The sequence below is a fragment of the Columba livia genome, chromosome 5 (genome assembly GCF_036013475.1).
Source record: "Columba livia isolate bColLiv1 breed racing homer chromosome 5, bColLiv1.pat.W.v2, whole genome shotgun sequence".
NCBI classification, from domain to species: domain Eukaryota; kingdom Metazoa; phylum Chordata; class Aves; order Columbiformes; family Columbidae; genus Columba; species Columba livia.
Genome location: NC_088606.1, coordinates 24,359,397 through 24,380,008, shown reverse-complemented (window position 1 = coordinate 24,380,008; position 20,612 = coordinate 24,359,397). Strand labels below are relative to the sequence as shown.

The following is a 20,612-nucleotide window of genomic DNA, read 5'->3' as shown; positions in this document are numbered from 1 at the left end:
AGGAAACACCATGTGTTCAGTCTGCTCATTGTGCATCAGTTTTCAAGACTTTCTCAAATTCTTGGTTGAACTAAAGTGTGTTTTTAAGAGGAAGCATCCTGCTTTGATTTGAAAGCTCCTAGGGATGAAGAATCCACCCAAATTGTTCAAAATGTAATTACTTATTGTTAAAAATGTGCTTCTTATATTGAGCCTGAATTTGTCATCTTTCAGTATCCAGCTGCCAGATCTTTTGCCTTTTGTCTGCTAATCTGAAGTGCATGCTGTGACATTGCTGTTTTCACTGTAGGCATTTACAAACTGAGCAAGTCATTCTTCAGCTTTCATTTTTAAACTAACTGATTAAGCTCTCGAATTTTTTGAATCCTTTGTTCATCTGTGGCACTCTTCTTTGGATCCTTTGAAATTATTTCGATCCATTTTTAATTGGAACACTAACATTAAGAGCAAAACCGGATTGCTAAAATAGTTGTACAATATCAACCCTCCCCATTGCTACTCTGCCACATTTTTTATAGCAGCCATGGTGTCAGATTGGAAATCTAAATCATCCTTGGACCTGTTGCTTCAGCAGTTGGTGAAGGTCTGTCCTTTATGTTTCCATGTTCCTTTGACTGCAGTTTACAGCCAGAAAGCAAAAAAACTGGTTTTATTGTCACCAGTTGCATTCATTACTTACCTGCATTTATCTCCCTCAAAACTTTTCCACCTTTAGATTTTAAAGGTAATTTTATGTTGTATTCCGATTATTAAAAATAATACTAAATAATGTTGCAGTCAAAAACCAATTCTATACCATTTTCAAAATAAGAGTAGAAGACTGTTTACTAGATCTGTATACCATTCAGAAGCTGTAGCTGTAATGCATTTCACATCATCAGGTTAATTTTATATAATTCTGGCTTCAGTCTGTGTCATGTGGCACACTACTAAATGCCCATCAGAAATATATCTGCGTTGGCTTTGTCCTCAACCAATTTTTTATTTTAATTCATCAGGATAAGGAATCAATTTTATTTGACCAGTTCTATTTCTTATAAGCTTCGTTAATTTCAATTCTTTTGGCTTTTTATGTCCTTCATTAATCAAAAATTGTGGGTTATTCTATTATTTTCTCTCAGTTGTCCAACCTTTGTTCATTCAGGTCAGTCTACCTGCCCACCGAAAAGCTGGTGCTGTATTAGTTCTTACATCCCCTCAGTCCTCTGAGATCTTTCCTAGTGGTCTGAAATTCATTAATAAGGTATTGATGGTCCAGAGAGCTTCTTGGTTGGCTCCTGTTAAATTTTCAATCACAACTAATTCAGACTTGCTGACTTTAAAATGTTTAATAACCGTTGTTTAAAATGTCCTGAATTACTTTTTGGAGTGGAAATCAAGCTGTTGTCATGATGAGAGGAATACATCTGGCTTTTTCCTAACTGCTCAACAGAAATTTTTGTGAAATGCTTTTGCCATTCTGCACTGCAGCAATGTAATTTCTCTCTTGAAATGGAGTGCTGCCAGCGTAGAGCTTTCTTCAGCATCTCAAACATTTTAAGAAATGGAGGAAGTGAACATTCCAGGGCCAAAAAGGGAGTTTCATCAACTTCTTCACTGTTTTCTTCTCATTCATATTTCAATTAAATTAGTTTAGTTTAATGAAACTAGAATGCCTCTAACCATGTCCACTTAGGCAATCTTGCCTTTTTTCCACAGCACTAGGGAGGGGGATTTTTAGGCCATTTATATTTACCAGGACTAAAAAATCCAATAACAGACCAAAACCCAATCCTTATTGTTTTTTAACAGATAGGACTGCTTGAAAAAGTTATGTGCTTTCAATGGAAAACTAACATGTTTTTATTGGAAATGAACATGTATTTTGGCTGGAAGTTTAGTGTTTTGTGACATTAGTCATAGCATTATTTTTTCAGTCAATCACAAATAATATGGAAATAGGCTGGACTCTGGGGGTGGGGCAAGATGTTATTTCCATCATCCCTTTCTCCTGGATCGTTTTGGTTTGCCTGGACAGGAAACAGAACCCCAACTTTGATGGGTGGTTCCATCACCTCACACTGAAGAAGCAGAAGCCTGCACACGCAGCCAAAACTGCTCAATCGTCTGCAAGGGAGGAGGAGACTAGTAGACATCTCCTAGGTGAGGATGAAACAGCATCCCGTGAGAAGATTGCTAGCTCAATGAGTACGAGTACCATTTTTTCGCCATATTCCTGAAAATTCTAATTAAAAAAAAAAAAAAAAAGTTTTCTTTGGTACAAAACATTGCTGTACTAGGTAAGAGTTGTTCTACATTTGCCAGAGTTCAATGCAATGACTATTTTGTAAGATGAGCAGTGTTCAGTGTGGAAAGTGTGAAATAAGAGTGGGCAGTAGGAAAGCTGTCTTACTCAGTGTTAACAATGCCTGTTGTTTTGTATTCTTGCTAAGTATTGTCTCCCATGCAAATGATAATGCTATACAACATGTCCAAACATGCTCAGAAGTCAGAAAGGGATACTCTTCATCAGAGTGAAACTGGCTCCCACTGTTCAGCATCCATTGCTGACAGTGATTGCAGCGTGCTTGCGCAACTGTGCTTGCTGAGAATGCTCTCAACATGGGTTGCTGACATCACTTGTGTGAGAAATGGCCAGAAAGAATTCTGAAATGTTTGTTTCCACGCTGATTGTGCAAGGAAAGCAAGCCTGAGCTGGAAGATCATCTTCTGAATGCTGAAGCGCCTCCAGATGTACAATGGGAGCTGCAGCCAGCACAAACTGGAACAGAGCAAAACAGTGAACTGCACTGGGGGACTGTTGCTGTAGTGCTGGTGCTCTGCAGTGGCTGCATTTGCTAGGCACTGTTGTAGTTGGAGAGGCAAGGCTGTTCAGAGATGTTGGTGCACAGATACACCAATGGCCCTGATGGGTGTCTAGCAGTTCAAAATAAAGTTGGGCAGTCTGGACATACACCTCATGGCCAAAGCCAAAAGGTTCTTTGAAAGGCTGGGTTGCAAAAATAAAAATTGTAAAAATGTAAAAATTCTTACTCTGTTCATTTTTTCTGCAGCCAAACTTGAAATGGTGCTGTTAGGCAAAGCAGAAGGATGCACTGCTGTGCCTGATCCTGGAGCCAGCAAAGTTATGGGAAGCATTATTGCAGTTTCTAAGGCTTGCTTTCTTTCAAATTCCACTGCTTCTCCAGCACCTAAACACCTACTGGTCTGAGACACTAAAGCCATCTAATGTGTAGGAGGTTAGTTTATCAGTGAGCTTAGTTGGGTGAGTGGAAGCAGGTGAAGGCCAATTAAAAAACAACAACAACAAAAAAACCCCAAAACAACAACACACAACCAAAACCAAACCACCTGAATTCCTGGGGGCAAGATTACTCCACGATATCACTTTTCCTGTTCCATGTCATTATAACATCTGTTTATCCACGGGTGAACACCTTAGGGGAGTACCTGCATTCTTGCTTCATATCACTGTTCTGGCTGCTGGTTCAGTAATAACCAAGCTCTTGGTGCGCTGTAGAGATTCACTATTACAGCTTAAAAAATGATGACAACAGTAACAGGCCGCTGCCTGCATCTCACGTTAGTATGGGGAAGGGAGGATACAAGCTATTGTTCACCACAGCTTAGCTTGACTTTGGGCATGCTTTTGTAATTTCATTATCACACCGTGTTCTGATGTAAGAGGAGTCCTTAGCACATCATTTTCCTGTAAACAGGCTACAGCATCCCTTTTAGGTCCCTTTAAGATATAAATGTGACTGAAAAGAAGTCTGTATTTGCCTGAAGTTGTTTCTGTTGGGGATGAGAACAAATACAGCAGCACTCAATTCTTCTTGGACTATTCTCATAAATTACCATGGCTCCCAAGCTTCATGTCAGAAACTGACCACATGTAATGGCATGAATTTGATATTTGCGATTATGGTCACACTTAATGTCCAACAAGCACCATTAGCACCAACACGTCTGTCATAGGCTTTTGGACTTTTTCCTTTTTTTTGACACTTGCCCTGGTCTCTTTCTTATTAACTCAAGAAACATTGATGTAGATCAGATATTTATTATGTGTGACATCAGCTCTCAATCTTGTTTTAGTGACTGCTATTGATGTTCACTATTTCCTTGGCATGACAAAATGCTTGTTTTAAATCTTACACTGTTCTCAATGCACTGTAATTTTCCATTCCTTTACCACAATCTAAACAGTCACATTAGGTAGAAGATAAAATAAGAGAACTTTGAGTGAGGAACTGGTCACCATATGGCTGATGCCTAAAATCTCGGCAATTTGAGGGGAAGAAAGTGGAAAAAGATGAAGTAAATTCCACCATAAGTAGGTTGCAGTTGTTAGTGAAGAAAAAGGAGAACAAAGGCAGAAAGGAAAACAATACTGAACTGCAATGTTATGGAGGATTTTTCTCACAGATGCATGAAAACAAATTTAAAGGTAACCATCTGCACACAGTGTCCTAAAGCTGTTTTCCAGATTTCTTTTAAAAAATCTGAACACTGTCTTTTCTAACCACAACTGCTTTCATTGAGTGCTTGTTCTTCTCCCCTGCTCTTCCCTCTGGCCAGAGTGTGTTGGAGGTTTAAATTCATGGCCTTAATCCTGCGTATAGCACCCAGCTCAAAAGCACTCAGCACCAATGTTGCTGCTGCTGCATGAAATAATTCAAACAATAACATATGTCTGGAATTGAGCTGGCCCCAGGCTCTGTTCCATGTCTCACCTGGAAAAGGCATTTTGATCTTCTGAGCTGTAAAATGAGAAAAGCAATACTTACTCCCTGTTATAACGTGCTTTAAGCTTCTCATGTAAGAATTGCAATATTGGTATTTATTACAAGTAATGGCTGTGGGCTGTCACGGTTCTGGTGCTGCGTTTTCTAAAGGCAGCACCCTAATATAGTGTGACCCATAGATGGTTTTCTAAATCATCTATGTGGTTAAACTAACCTCTGTTTTGTTTCATATTAATAAATTAAGCTATATATGGGTTAATTTCCCATAACATAATTCCACAAGTGAGTGTAGAGACTGGCTCCTTGTGGTTTGGAAAACCGAAAGGAAGGAATAGGGGACTAAAATCTCTACTTCTATGCCTATCCAGGGAAATTTCTGTAAATGTCTCAAGGTTGATAAGGCTGGAGGAATGGAGAGAGTGTTAGATGGCTATGTTGCAGACACAGAAAACCCTTTTGTGTGTCTAAGCAGATGTTTTGCCCCACATGTATTAATTTATACCCACACATGTAATTTTCTTCCCCAGCATGTAAACGTGCTCATCAAACTGTAGTAATGAAACATGTGAAACCAGGGTCAAAAGCCTGGAGGCTTATCAGATGTTACATTTTCATGTCTAAAAACTTACAATATTTGGAATAAGAAAAATACCCTTAACGCAGTCCTGGAAGACATTGAGTATCACAGCCTAAGCAACTGATCTGAGAAACACATGAATAAAATGAAGGATGTGATTAGTTCAGCTGTAGATATGGGACTGTGGCTGTGCTTGAAGCTAATGATATGCTTGAAGCTAAGAATGTGCTCAAATCTTTTTTCCTGGACTGAGCTACAGTGCTGTGCAACTAGCAGGACTGAGTATTTTCATTATCGTCTCTTCATCCATGGAGCTTCTGTCCTGCTTGTTTGTGCATGTTTACATGGTTTGCACAATTTGTTGGAGAGACACTGGGATTTGTCAGAGCCCAAGTGGAAAAGAACAGAACATAAGATTCACAAGGACTGACTTTGGACATAGTTTAAATATTTATAATTCTCTCAGATGGCTTTGTAATTTATAGTAGTGCATTAATGAGTGGAATTGTATGCCTTGAAGAAACTTTAGGTCTTGCTATTTGGGCATCTGTATTATCCAAGTGATTGAACATTCCTCCCCAAATTCACATTTGTTAAAAGACCTGACATTTGGCTATTTAACTGGGAAAGGATTACTTTCTCTGATGTAGTGCTGGAGACTTCTGACCACCAGAGTAATGCTTGTGATGCCTTAGAGGCTTCCTGTGGGGAGTGAAAATCCATAGAGCCTCTTAACATTTTGACTTCAATGTAAACCTTAATTTTAGGCCTTTGCTGGAAATTTAAACTATGTATTGGTTACATTTCCACTGGGGTTTCAGTAAGTAAATTTTATCAAACAAGCACAGAAGGTCATTCTGCTTGATTCATAAACAATAATAGCTGAGCTAATGAAATGTCTACTTCTTTCTCAGTTACTGCAAAGGTCTTCCTATTCTTCCATGTAAACCTTTTCCACATGACCTGCTACGTTTTATCAAAAATGTTTCCCTGTATTAGATTTGGAAGGAGAGGGAGGTAGAGCACGAGTAAAGAAGGAAAAGAAAGGACATCCTAAAATTATGCCAGAATATAAAAGTGGTCTTAAATCTCTCATGACATCTCAGTTTGCATGTGTTTATGTAGCTGCTCTGTTTAAGGGTCTTAACATTTCCAGTACTTCTTAATTGGCAATGTTTCTCACCATCTGAAAGTTGTGTTATGGGAAGTTAGCATACCTAACTGTTCATTTCAAGGTTAAAAAAAACACAAATAGAAATATAGGTATGCTTTCTTCAGTTTGTGAACACATACAGTGGTCATTCTGGTGGTATTTGAAAGCATAAAAAAGGGTAAAAACATAAGCAGTGTGGGTATTTCTCAGTCCTATTGAAATACTGAGAAATCTCATAACTCATAACTGAACAGAAAACTACTTTAGGGATATAAAATTGGTAAGTTCTCTGCCATCTGCCAATCATTGCTGTAGCATCTACAAACAGAAGCCATGTGGGAATCACATACTCTAACCCCATGTTCATAAAGAGAAGACCAAACCACTGTTTTGTGCTTCTTTCAGCAAATATCACCTATATACAATTACTTTATTTGCACAACTATTTGTATTTAATGTTACTTCTGTTGAACAAAGCACTGGTACTAATAAATATTTTGAACCCAGCTGAGACGGCAAGAAGTGCAATACAGAACAGAAAAGGGTCAGCATAATATGAACATATCCCAGGTGAGTGTGATTAGTATCTAGCCTCCCTTGGCTTAAGCTTGAGCAACTGTCTAGGTAAAAAGGAAAAGCTTCTCTCATTTATTTTTCCTCTTTTCCAGCAACGGCAGGCTTTTACCAATTCACTGTGCTTTACCCTGTTCACTTCTATAGCTCCTTAGATGTGAAGGTTTCAGCTTTTCCAGCATAAGCTTGTCCTAAAGGCTGACAGTGGAAGAACTGCTGTTTGGAAATATTTCCTAAAATTTTAACATGTCATTTCCTTTTCTTAAATCTAACTCTATTTCTAGTTGATGCTGATTTATCCAACAAGAATTATTTTTCTCACCCTCCAATACATATGGATAGTTGCCACATTTTCCTCATATCCACTTTGGCTGTAGTTACCCAAGCTAGGCAAATGTAGCCACTTTTTCCCCTTACAAATCCATTTCTCAGCTTCTTAATAATTTATGGCTTTTCTGTGGAGTCATCTGATATGACCAATGAAGAGGATCTGAATGTAATATTCCATGTCTTTATTGCAGTAGAGCTCCATGGAAAAGGTTTATTGTATATTTTTCCTTCATGTTCATCTTCATTCACAGTCTGAAATGCTGCCATCCTATTCTGCAGGCTCATATCACATTTGTCCATCATGCTATAATTTGTAGGCTGAGCTGTCATGCTCCTTCACGTATTTCACACTTTCCTATTCTTCTCCCGTGAATATAATATATACACTAATGAGCTCCCTCTGAAATTCATCCTTTCCCAGAAGATGCCAATAACTAATGGGATGACACTGGCTCAGTTTTGGCCAAATTAGTTCACAAGGTTTAGTCAGTACACAAAGCCCTGAAAAGATTGTCAAGGGGAGAGATGTGGTTTTTTGCCTCCAGCCTGACTACGTAATTTCTTCTTCCCTTCTGCCCTGCATCTGGTAGAAATCTGCTGTGTTACATGGAAGACCCTTGCCTGACCCGGGGGCTTTCAGTCTGCTGTTGACAGCCCAGACAGCAGAACTTCTTTCTGAGCTGATGGCAACTCTTGCTGCAGGACATTGGCTCTGCCCAGGCTGGCTGTGCCTGTCAGCTGTATTGATTATTGAGACAAATTTCTGAAACACCTGACTACCCTGAACAAAGAGAGTAATCTGAGCTGGTGGTGGGCTGAATTCATACACTCAGAAAATACTTTAGTTCTTGGAGTCAGAAACCGAGTCTCATAGTTTCATGTGAAATGTCATTAAATATATTATGAGTTTTTGGAGCTTTAAAAGAGATTTTAGATCTCCATGAACTGATAGGTTAGTAGAACTTAATTGCCACATTTTGCTTTCTGCACTAAGTCCCTTTATTTCCTTGTACCTTCTTGCATGGCTTTGTATTCACAAATTGGCTTTTTTACTTGGACAGTTAGTGACAAGTGTAAGTAAAAGGGAAGAGGGCTAGAGCACTCATAAAATTGCAATATAGTGCATACTAGTTTAGAGACATTAATAGATGGGTCCAAAAGATTTTTTTATACCCTATACCATGGCTTGAAGAGAAAAGGAAAAATTCTTTGCCTTGCCATTAACATTTTGTAATGGGTCTGGCTGAGATGGAGTTAATTTTCCCCATGGCAGCCCTCATAGTGCTGTGATTTGCATTGATAGCTAGAAGGGTGTCGATAACACACCGGTGTTTTGGCTACTGCTGAGCAGAGCTCACACAGCATCAAGACTATTGCTCCAATATCCCCCCCTCACCAGTAGGCTGAGGGTGGGCAAGACCTTGGGAGGGGACACAGCCAGGACAGCTGACCCGAACTGACCAAAGGGATATTCCATACCATATGACATCTGCTCAGCTATAAAAGCTGGGGGAAACAGAGGGTGGGGGGGTGGGGTGGGGAGTGGGAGGGCATTGATTCTTATGACATTTATCTTCTGGAGCAACCGCTACATGTACTGCAGACCTACTTTCTGGGAAGTGGGTGCATATCACCTACTGATGGAAAGAAGATAATCTTTTCTTTTCCTTCACTTCTGTATGCAGCCTTCACTTTTGCTTTATTAAACTGCCTTTATCTTGACCCACAAGTTTTTTTCCATCTTATTTTCTCCCCTCTGTGTCCTGCTGAGAAGGGTGATAGAGTGGCATCTAGACAAGGTCAACCCACCACACGTTTCCAAAATCTCAATCAAGTTTTGTTTGGTGTAACAAACTGCTTCATTAATCAGAGTTTTCTCAGACAAATCTGTCTCACTGAGTGTTACAGGTGTCCCTGGAGAAGAAAATCATAGTATCAATACATGCTACTGGGAGGACCCAGGGTGGTCTTCAGTATTGTATAAACCAGTCTTATTTAATTTCGCACTGGCTGTTGTGAAAGAACATCTAGTGACAGCCTTGAATATAAAATAATAAAGGACTAAAACTTGAAAGCTGTCAGTAAGGGGACAAGTTCTTCAAGTCTTGAAGGAACTTCTGTTACTCAAAACATTGATCTTCACATTGAGTGCTTGGTAGTTCTTATCTAGTGAAACATTTTCTCCTTTAGGTGATGCTATTTCAAGGTTTTTCTCCAAGCAGCTTTCTTAGTGTCTGGACTTTGTGGACCTCTTTGACTTTGGCAGTTCATGTTTAGACCTACAAAGATTGCTCATGTTGTACTGGTCAACAATTTCCTCCCAGCAATCATAAACCATTAGGAATCGTGGCTGATGATGCTGGATCTGTCCCTTGTTCTGCTGTCACTCATCGTAAAGCTCATCTGTGGTCTCAAGCAGTTCTAGATTATAACACCATTCCTTGATAACAGCCTTTGTGACAAGGCTGCATTCAGAAGTTGCTTGTTAACTCCTAGGGCACCCTGATGTGGGTCCACTGTGTTAACCCCATTGCCCGGTATATATAAGATTCTTTAGGGTACAGTGATGGCAAAACAATCTATCCTATTTTCAGTAGTCTGATGATACACAGGTTCATGTCTTCACCTCCTCTTATCCAACACAAGCAGCTGAAAGACTGACCTGATGTCTAATGGAAGTTTTCCCGTCAGGCACGATAATAACGTGAAACTGGGAATGACTGGTGGTAAAGACAGGCTGAACAAAAGAGCTGAAATCCATGCCAGAGGCTGTGCATTCTCCTATGGTGGTGGGTATGCAGTAATCACAGGAGATCCTGTGATTAGTTGATAACTATTAAAGATCAAGGTAGAGTAACAGCAGGATTTAGAAAATCAGTATCAGACAAATGAAACTTTCCCATCTCCATTGATCACAAGAGGAGTTTTCTCTTTCACATGTAGAGCTTGCTGCTGCCATCCACCACTTTGCCTCTTTTGAAGTAAACTGATCAACATGCTCCATTTATTTTTAATTGATGGCAATTTTGGAACTACTATAAAAGTGTGTGTCAACATGTTAAATAAGGCACTGTGCAAACAGTATATGGCACTAGCACTTGAGAACTTGCATTTTTTATTTACAAGCATCTGGGGAAGCTTTAAGATACTAGCTTCAAAAGCCTCAAGGGACATGGAACTGGCCTGCCTGAGCTGTGGCATCAATTGCCAGTTAGAATCAGCAGGACAACCAGTGCTGAAACCTCTTTGGTGGAACGAAGACAGGGCTGCTGGCTGGACGACTCTGTAAGAGGACTGAAGCACTAATTGGTCCATATTTGCTGACTCTTGGTGTAATCTCCAAAGACTATTTATTCCCCTGGCTTTCTGGAAAAGAGCTGGAAAAGCAGAGAACCCACATGTGGACGTGTAGTTATCAGAGAACGTCTTACTGTTCATGGATATAAGTTGTCCAGCACTGTGTTTCCATTAATTTAAATATCTAGCAGGGCATGGAGACTCCACATGTGATTTAAATTTTCTTCTCAATGTATTTATAGGAACAACTAGGTCATTGCTTTACTCCAACCACAATTGTTCTGGCTAGTCTTTAAATAACTCAAAGAGAGCTATATAGTCTCTGCTGTTGCCACTTATGGCTTCAACCCATGCACATCTTGCTTGTAACATCATTTGCTGTTCAGGAGAGAAAAACCCTTTTGGCTCTGCTGGGGCTTGGAGATATTTTGTGCAGAAAGTGATTAGCAATGATTTTTCTCAGTCTGGGCTTTCTTTGTGTCCGTTCAGTCAACAATCAGTGAAGATAACTTGAATTCTGTTGTCATACCTCTTACTGCTTGATGACTCCCAGTGCATCATCCCTACCAACGTCAAATCACTTCTTCCTTCTCTGGGGTCACTTTCCCTGCCTGCTCTCTTCTGACTGTTTTATATTATAGATAGGAGCCCTAAACTATAATCTTGGCTTTTCTTTCTCTCCATCCAGGACTGCCTGTCCTCCAGCTATGTCCTTACAATTAATGAGTCTTCCCATTCATTTATTCTGTCTCCTTGCAAGTATTTTTAGACTGTGATAATTTCCCTTGCATTGGCTATTTCTTAAACAAGATAAATGCTCTTTCACACTGTTTTTTCTCATATGTTCCCAGTGCCTTATTACTTGAGATTCTTCAAGTTTTAACTCTGTATCATCTGAGGATATTCAATGAAGATGCTGACTTTAAAGATTGTCCAGTTGTGTGGTATGAAGAGGAACAGCATCTACTTCTGATTTTGTATGAGACTCTTACTGTGCCTAAGAACAGACTTCTGATTTAGTTCGCAGTTGCATCCCTAATTTGCTCTATACTGTCATTGCAAAGTCTTCTGAGACCTGAGAGGTGGCACCTTTTTTTCAAGTAGCCATGCTTAAAATAGACAAGCCACAAAACAAAAGTCTGTGTTTTCTGTGCAAGGTGTTAAGCAACAGACAGTTTACTTCAGCAACTAGTATTATCAGAGAAGAAGTGATACTCGTCTCACTTTCCAAAGCCAGAGAAGCCCTAAGTGTTTTATTTTTAAAACCTTTATAAGTATTTAGACATTGTCACAAGAAATCATGCTTCAAGATATATTTACTATTGTAACTGCTATTTAATAAAATGCATCTAATAAATAATGGATATCTAAGCACAGAAAATGGGAAGCTTTTATTATTTATCCATATAAAACTTTAGAGCTATTAAACAGATTTAGAATTTGTGACATTGCCATTGTGTTCAACCTTCATATACTAAGTCATAGCAAAGAGGAGGGGTTCTGTTCACAGTTGCTGAGCCCTGCTACATTTTCTGTAAGTGGCTCTACACGTATGACGAGGAAGGGATGTCAGGGCAGCTGATCAATTAAAGAGCTACTCTCAACTGTTCCTGCAGAACCTCTACTCCAAACAGGGCATTCCACACGCTTGGGAATGTGCAGAAAAATCAGCCAATATACAAGGTCACTGTAATGTTACATTTTTAGAGCTCTTTTCATCCCAGAGGATCATAACTGTTAAGGTTGTATACATCTGAAAATCCCACCACTACTGATGAAATAAAATAATTTGCTGCAGAATAACTATTTAGCTGCATAAGATGACGATGCAGCAATTTACAGCCAGGAACACAGATGTCTGACAGAAAGAATAATTGCGGGGAACTGTGCTGCAGTTACTCAAATTGGGATCTCACTGTGCTTTAGCAGTATCAAGGCTTGGCAGTGAGTGCAGATAGCTGCAACCCTGACACAGGGACAGGCAGGATCCAACCTTGGTATGAAGAGGCAACAGGCTTCATGGACAGCTAGCCCTGTTGTCCTACATGGAGGCTGTCCTTGCAGAGTGGCCCACCAAAACTCAGAGTTGGTTGTTCCCTTCTCAGCATGCGGCCCCGAAGAGCTTTGCAGCCTGAGGCAGCGTGGAGGCAGACACTGAGTGCCATGGGCTGCCCGAGACTCCAGTGTCCAGCAAATGCCAAAAGCAGAGGGTGAAGGTGTCAAACCATCATTTCTGCTGACATGAGGAAGATGCTGGATGAAACGCTGGGAGACTGTTGCCTTCAGAAAGAGATGAAAAAGATGTTGCATCAACCAGTCTGTGGAACAAGAACAATCCTGGGAATCCTTCCAACGAGAGGTGTATGGCATGAGACACTGGCTCCGGTTCCAGCTACAAGGTGACTGTCTGCTCACCTTGATGCCATTGCACTGGCAGGGAATAATCTACATCGAGATGCTGTTTGTGGGCAATGATAATAGCTTAATTTTTGTCTAGATTTCAGCTGATGTTGATAGTGTAGTTTATAAATAGGAATTAGAATGGATCGGTAGGTTCGTTGTTAGATGCATTTTTAGATTGTTCATTACATTAAGTTAGGAAGGCTGAAGGGACTTGTTCAAAATCATATGATGAATCATTGGCAAAACCAATAAACAAATGCTAGTTTTTTCTTGCAACCTGTCCATCTGTATGCAATAACAAATGTACAGAGACAGCTAATGAACTGTCAAAAAGCACAGTATAACCCATGTGAAAAATCAGAACACTTTTTATTGTTCACTGCTAGTGAAAATACGGCATATTACACATGGAAACAATGGTGCATTCATGCGAACACACACAGTATGGAAGGATGTATATCCTACATGTTTTGATTATCCAGCTAAGGGTTTTTCGGGTATATATTCATGGTTGCTCTGCTCATCACCACAGACTTTGTTTGTTACGTATCCAAATGAGTATACAAGTGCAAAGCGCTGAAGGATGGCTACAAGGCCTGTAGGAATGACTGCCTCTGTTCTGGCTTGTGAGAAACACAAGGATGAAAGCAGGTGCATTCCCCTACCTGAGATGCACCAAGAATATTTCTGAGGAAGAAATAACATTTTCCACGGCTTGCCAGCACACTCCCCAGCCTATTAAAGAGAAGCAATGGATTCCTATCTAGCCTGCATAAGCTGATGCAGTTCACCAAAACAGGCTTCTTGTTGCAGCTGCTGGTCAATCCAGCGCTATGATCCTGGTAGAGATGTCATGCTATCCTTTCTTAAGGCACCTATTAGCATAGGATCTCAGCACTGATCTCATGGGCTGTTGCTGCAGCTAGAAAACAACTGACACATTAGGCTGATTAATCTCTATAGTAATTCCATTAACCTCCTTAATGGAGTCATAATATGGACAAATTTGCCCCACTGCAGCAATGCAAGAGGGAACTGCCCTGGAGAGCCTATAAATACGATGTGGTGGGGATGTCCAATGTAGACACTTTTTTGTTTGTTTTAGTGCAAAGTGAAGCATCCTGACCAGCTGAAAATCTTCCCTGTCTTCTGGGATTCTGAACTCCTCACAGCACTAATGGTGCAGGTGCCCCCTGCAAGAGAGTGATGTGTCAGGGCTCAGATACATCAGCAGAGCTCTCAGCACCCTCCTGCCAGCTCACTCTGTGTCCACATGTCCCCCTGTCTCTCTCAGGGATGCATAGCCTGCCTCATCACACTGCTTCTCAGGCACAGCCTTTTCATTCACCTCTGTGGTTTCCTCTCCTTGTGCCTCTGTCTGATCATGATTTATCTGCTTGCTGCTCCCTGTCAGAAGGGCAGCTCTGTCTGTGCTGTGTCATTGGGCAAAGTACTGCTAAAAATAAGTAGCAGTGCTACAGTCCTGACATATCACTGCAAAGGCAGCAGATCAAGGACAGAAATGAGAAATTCTGAATTTCTCTTTGTTTTCTTCCTGCTTTTCTAGCCTGTGGAGAGAAGGTTACCTGCCACCTTAGCTATGTGCATAGCCTACACCTAGGGCGGCTTGATTGCATTGCAGTTCCGTCATTAAAGGCTTCTCAGTAGTGTGAAGTTACCTCAAGTACAGAAAAGCCAAAAAGGCACCCTGCAAAACCCTCCCAAGGAACAGACACCATTTTTGCAGTCTACCACAACAGCCCAGGCCCTCTGAAAGCTCCTGCTGCAGTTTGTTAGGGACTATATAGGGTGGCTAATGGGGGCTGGGGGCTGGAGGAGTCAGGCGGGAATCCACAGGAGGGTCTGACTAATTTCTCTGCTAGTTCAAAGACTGTTGCCACATACGCAGGTGCAGTGATGTGACTACTAAGCTGCAGTATCTCTTCATCTACATGGTTTGTGATCTCCTTGTTAATATGCTAGATTTATTCAGTTTGATAGCCAGTCCTTTCCTCCCACAGAGGCTGCAATCCCAAGAGATGGAGTAGCCCAGCTCTTTAGTGATCCAGGAGGCAGTGGGAGAGAACAGGGGAGGTGGTGTGTGCACAGGATGCACAAACATGCCTGGGGTTTTATTTCTCTTTCTGCCTACGGTAGTCACTTCCGACGTTCAGCACAGGGATGAAAAGTCCTAGCAGCCACCTCTTACCAAAGACCTCTTGCAGATTCTCCCTCCAGGGCCGGGCTCTTACCACCATCCCTTTCCGCACCTGGTACCTTGTCTGCCCACGCAGGACCAGCAGCATCTGGTGGCAGCAGAAGCCAGCACAGGCCAGTCCGATCCCAAGCCAGAGGTAGAGCATGAGGATGACAAACATCTCAGAGCTAAGGAGAGCACCTGCAGACCAAGAATTGGGGAGAGGGAGGACAATAAAAGGAAGAGTTTAGACACATCTCACGTGCCAGTGTACCACTCAGCCCTGAGAACTGACCAGCTGCTTGTGTTCTCTGGCCACAAGTGGGGAGTTAGGAGCAAGACAGACTGGTTGCTCTAACAATATAAAACTGTTTCCTTTGTAGCACCTAATGCAGTGGACCCCACTGGGGAAATACTGAAATGATAATAGTCTCCATACTCTTCTCCCTTTGCTGTTAATGTGAGTATCTAGATTACAGGGGCAAATTCAGCCAGAAGTGAAACATGTCTGTAAGACTTCATCACAATTTTGAAGAATAGTTAGTTTATTTAAGGATCTTCCTGCTTTTCACAGTGAATCTAAGATTTGTAGGTTCCTTTTGAAAAGAGATGTGGTTCCTACACATATATTTAAAAAGAAAAAAAAATCAGTAATGATTTTCCTAGCATTGGGCAAGGACAGTTTCATATGAATGCAAGAAACAGAAAACTTTCCAAAATACAATCCAAATTTATTTTTTAAAGCTGCCGCTAGAATACTCAAGATACTTTGTAGGTTTGAAGCTCCTAATGTAACTTGTTTTGTAGTATGTATTTACACTGAATGTATTAAAAAAATATCCTGTGGGCCCTTTCCTCTACAATGATTTTAGAACTCCTTATATTAGTATAATAGCAGGTATCACTGAGTGACCTTTCAGTGTGTAGGCAAATCTGAACCCATTCAAATAATACTCTCTGTGTGTGCATATGAATGTGTACACATATATTTTGTGTATATTGATATATTATGAAACACTCATATTTGCACACAGGCACACAAAGAAAATTAAATGTGTGTCAGTACTGGTACAAATAACTGATATCACCTGACTGGTTCCCCTCAGGTTTAAAAATGAAAAAGCTCTCACATGATCCTCTCCTGCTGGAAGGCCATGAGGCAGACAGAGCCAGGCAGGTCACAGCTCTATGAACCTGCAGGAGCAAGGACTGCAAGGACAGCAAAGGTGGGCTGCTTAAAACAAGTACATGGCTGCTTCAGGCTTTAAATTCAATACAAGGGCAGGTGGATTAGCATCTCTTTCTTCTCTTAAACAGAAGGCTGGATTAAATGGCATCACCTGACTTTACAGTCTGTGAATCCCAGCTTCTCCACCTGGCAGTGCTGTAAGTGAGTGGTTGGGGCTGACCTGTGACCATCACATCAAGCTCTGGGCTCAGCCAGCAGGTCCCTCTGAGGATGAATCGTAAGGACATGGACTACAGCCTTGAGCTTTCAGAGATTGTCCTCACTTGAAAAAGGCACAGGAGTCATCATTCAGTTTTCTTCCTAAATGCAGTGTCATCTTTCCCTTCTCATTAGATCCCATTCAGCTCAGTGGGCTTCATGTGCAATACAGCAAGGGAAGAGCAAGCCCCTCAGGATGATGACAAATCCTCATACCGATTCTGTCAGAATAACTTAATCTATCAGGTAGGAAACCCAGAGCCGAATATGGGCTTCTCTGCCTCTCTTTTGCTGGACCACAGTGTTACAGACATTTGCGCTTTCCTACAGCTGATATTCTAATGGAATTTGGAGAAAGACAGCTATTTTCTTTAGTCTTTTTGCAAGGCAGTTGTAAGCTTCATTTCTATGAGCTGATGAAATTCACCATCAAGAAAGTAATTACCCTTGTTTCCCCTTGCAAATATTAAGAATCTCTGAGCCATGCTTTCCCGATACACGATTTTTTTTAACCTTTTCTTCGGGTTACCTATATAAAGCATTTTCTATAATTTATTTTGTGGATTCAATCTGACTTGTGTTTATAAAAGTATTCTCCATTTGTTCCTCATGACCACAGTCCATTTTAGTCTCAGATTCACTTTTGCTCTAACTGACCCAGTGTGATCTCAAGCTTATTGCCATACATGATCTATGCCAGAAAAGCTGAATCACAGGCTGAAATTACAGAGTCTGGGTCAGGTCCTAAAATCCATGCCCAAGCACAGTCTGGGCAGGACAAGCCAACTGAACATTTTCCCAGCATGAAAGCAGGAAACACTTGATATAAGACCTGCAGATTCACCCTTCATCCTCCTTTACTCCTCTTCCAGTGCAGAGAGCATGCTGGAGAAGAAGAAAGGTAAAGATTTTCCCTGCTATACCAATGCTACATAAGTTATGTTAGTTGAAAAATATTGGGTGGACAAGCCTTCCAGGTGACTATTCCAGGTTGTGTTTTTCTTTCCTAAACTGGACGTCAAATGTTCTGGTAGAAGCCCAGTAGGCCCTTCCTCCTGAGCAACCAAGACACCACACACCTGTGTATTGCTGTGTGTGGCAGCAGTTCTCGCCCTGGCCAAGCTTGGTGGGAGCTGTTGGGAGCTGCTGCCTCTCGAGGGTGTTTTGGCTCCCAGCCCTGCATGCAGCCCTATGTGTCCCACTCAGACACTGCCCACGTGTTGTCTTTGGCACTGCAGATGCTGACAGCAGCGATGGGGCACTCCAGTGACTCTTCAAACATACACCAGGGCCCAGCTTGGTGCAGATGAACCCACAGAGTCACAAAGAGAGGACTAATTCCTTGATAATCTCCTCCCCCACCCCTGTTTCCTCTTCCAGGTTGCTGTACTGAGAGCTTAGGCACAGGGGAAAACCATTCCCAGTGTTTTTAATGCCAGTGAAGCTTGTGCAACATTATTTACAAAAATTCTTCTACTTGGAAAAATGACTCCATAAAAATGTCATGGAAGGATTTCATGATTATTTTCTCTCAGTGATTACCATGACAAATCTGCAAATTTGCCAAATAGAGAGATACTTGTCTGTTTTCAGGTGACAACTTTGCAAACCCAGCCTGGAATTCAAAAAGCAAGCTGGGGCCTCTCTGGCTCTGGTATCCCCAGCAGCAGAGACACCACACTCAGATCATAATCAACACTTCTGATGACAGCGCACAAGCCAGAACACTCCAGAGCCTTCTTACTGAGCTCAGCTGAATCTGCAAAGCTAAAATATATGGGATACCTATTTTAGTCTAACAAAAGCTGATCTAGGTGTGCGAGGCATGAGCTGCCTGAGGGGGGAACAGCATTTTTCTGCAGTCACTTCCAGGGCAGAATAAAAGTCTACACTGTCTGCATAGTCCCTCCTCTGAGATCAGGTTTTATCTAGCTCTTGGATTTGTACAGAGGAAGGGTTGAGGTTGGAAAGTTTGAGGGCGTGATGCAAGGTGAAGAAGGAAGGCTGGAAGGGCAGAGGAAGAGTTATGGAAGCAGAATCTGGAGTGGGAAGGGGAAGGATTGTGGAGATTTGTGGAAAGGCTGGGAGAGAGTGGAAAGGGGAAGAATCAGAAGGAAGTGTAAGGGATAGGGACATGGAGAAAGAGACAATTTGCTTTTGGTGTAGAGCTCTTGCAAAGAGCAGGCACAGAGAATTTCCCCTGGTTCTCTGTGGACCTGTGTCCCACACTGGGGTCACAAGAGAGGTGGCTAATCATGTCTCATTAACTCTTTTATTGGATTCTGTTGCCTGAACCCAGGTTCTCCTGTGCTGGAAGGATGGCAAGATCACAGTAAGTTTATGCTGCCAGGAGGCAGGAGTTGGGTGACAGTGAAGGGGGTGAGTGGACCTGGATGAAGAGAATGAGAGCATCTCCACTGATATAGGGGGAACCTGCAGACTTGTAGGATACAAAAACCTACAGATGCCCCACAGCTGCCTGAAGGACAGGCAAAAGATTCCCTTCACCTTCAGTACAGTGAATGAAATCCCTCCCCTCTATCTAATTGCAACACACTCCCTGCATGATGGATGGCCCTATTCTATCACTGGCAAGCTGGTATGGGGCATTTTCCAGAGCCCAATGCATTAGGAATAGGGCTGTAGCTGTAACCTGAAGTGGGTCCCAGCCTCTTTCAGCTGAAGCGAAGTCCTCCGCAAAGGCTGTCTCAAGCCTCTAAGGAGATTTTGTTGAACGCAGTCAGTTCTCCCTCTTGCCCACTTCCCCACCACCACTCCCCTCACACACCTATCAAAGGAAAATCATGTCTTTCCCACCCTGGTAACCCTGGAAGAAGAACATGCCCTCACCTCTGAGGAAGGAGTCCTTACCTGAGAAGAACTGGCTGATGGAGTGAGGCAGAAGAGTGAGGAAGGCCAGTGGGTTTGCAAAGGACATGGAGAGTGCAGCAGAAATGTAAACCATGCCTGTCACGAGGGAGTCAAGACAAGCCAGAGAGGTATAGAGGCAGAACATGATGAAGTTTCTCATGTTCCTGCTCCCGATGCAGTTTCCTGTGAAGAAACAGTGGTGGTCATGCCTCTGGGTGACTCTGGCGCATAGTCTACAGAAGTGCGTGCTGGGTAAGGCTGAGCCGGGGGACCTGCTTCCGTCCAGCCAGTCTGCCATCATTTCGACTCCTTCGCCCAAGTTTAAGCCCTTGCCCAAGTCCTCGGGGGAGCTCTGGATCACAAGAATGTAGTTGCCCAGGGCATTAGCTGAGAGGAAGAGGAAGAGGGCCCCATGCAGCAGAGCAGGAGAGAAAAGTGGGGTGGTGGAAAGGTCTCTGAACATGCTGGGGATGAAGAGAAAGATCTGGAGGACGAAGGTCACTAGGGAGATGCACAAGAAGTAGGCTGGAGCAACAACATTGAGCAACCTGAGAACTAGCATTGCGGATTACGTTCCTGCAGGGGAAAGCAAGGAGAGAAGGAACATCACCGCTCCGGCTGCACACTTCATCCTTCCATTTCCTGCCGGGTCCTGGCCCCGCTGCCTCCGGGAAATGCCCTCCGGGGACGGTTCTCCCTCGCCGCTGCCCCACTGCCCCCGCCGGGCCCGGACAAAGGGACAGCCTGGGGGCAGCGACCGCTCCCCGGCTCTCAGAGAAGTCACCCCAGCCCCGGCGCCTGCCGCTGGGGAACTTGCAGCAATGATGCCCCGGAGGGGCTGCGGAGGCTGGAGGGGAGAGCCGGCTCCCGCCGTGTGCCGGCGATGTGGGCACCGCTGTGCTCGCCTAGCAGAGTCCCTCTGCCAGGCAGGGTCAGTTTTGGTATTGCATGAGAGGAAAAAAGGTGGTGCTGGAGGAGGGGGGAGTGAATTGAAAGGAGGGGGGAGGAGAAGGGGA

The 20,612-nt window shown here is 42.5% G+C and overlaps 1 protein-coding gene across 1 annotated transcript; it reads right to left on the bottom strand.

The window, feature by feature from the left end:
- Nucleotides 1–11,911: 11,911 nt before the first annotated feature.
- ZDHHC22 (zinc finger DHHC-type palmitoyltransferase 22) lies at nucleotides 11,912–20,570 on the bottom strand. Its single transcript, XM_005502357.4, has 2 exons — nucleotides 19,597–20,570; nucleotides 11,912–15,479 (listed from the first exon to the last, which is right to left on the bottom strand). The coding sequence occupies exons 1-2, from the start codon at nucleotides 20,156–20,158 to the stop codon at nucleotides 15,214–15,216; spliced, it is 828 nt and encodes a 275-aa protein (XP_005502414.1). The 5' UTR covers nucleotides 20,159–20,570; the 3' UTR covers nucleotides 11,912–15,213.
- Nucleotides 20,571–20,612: the final 42 nt, after the last annotated feature.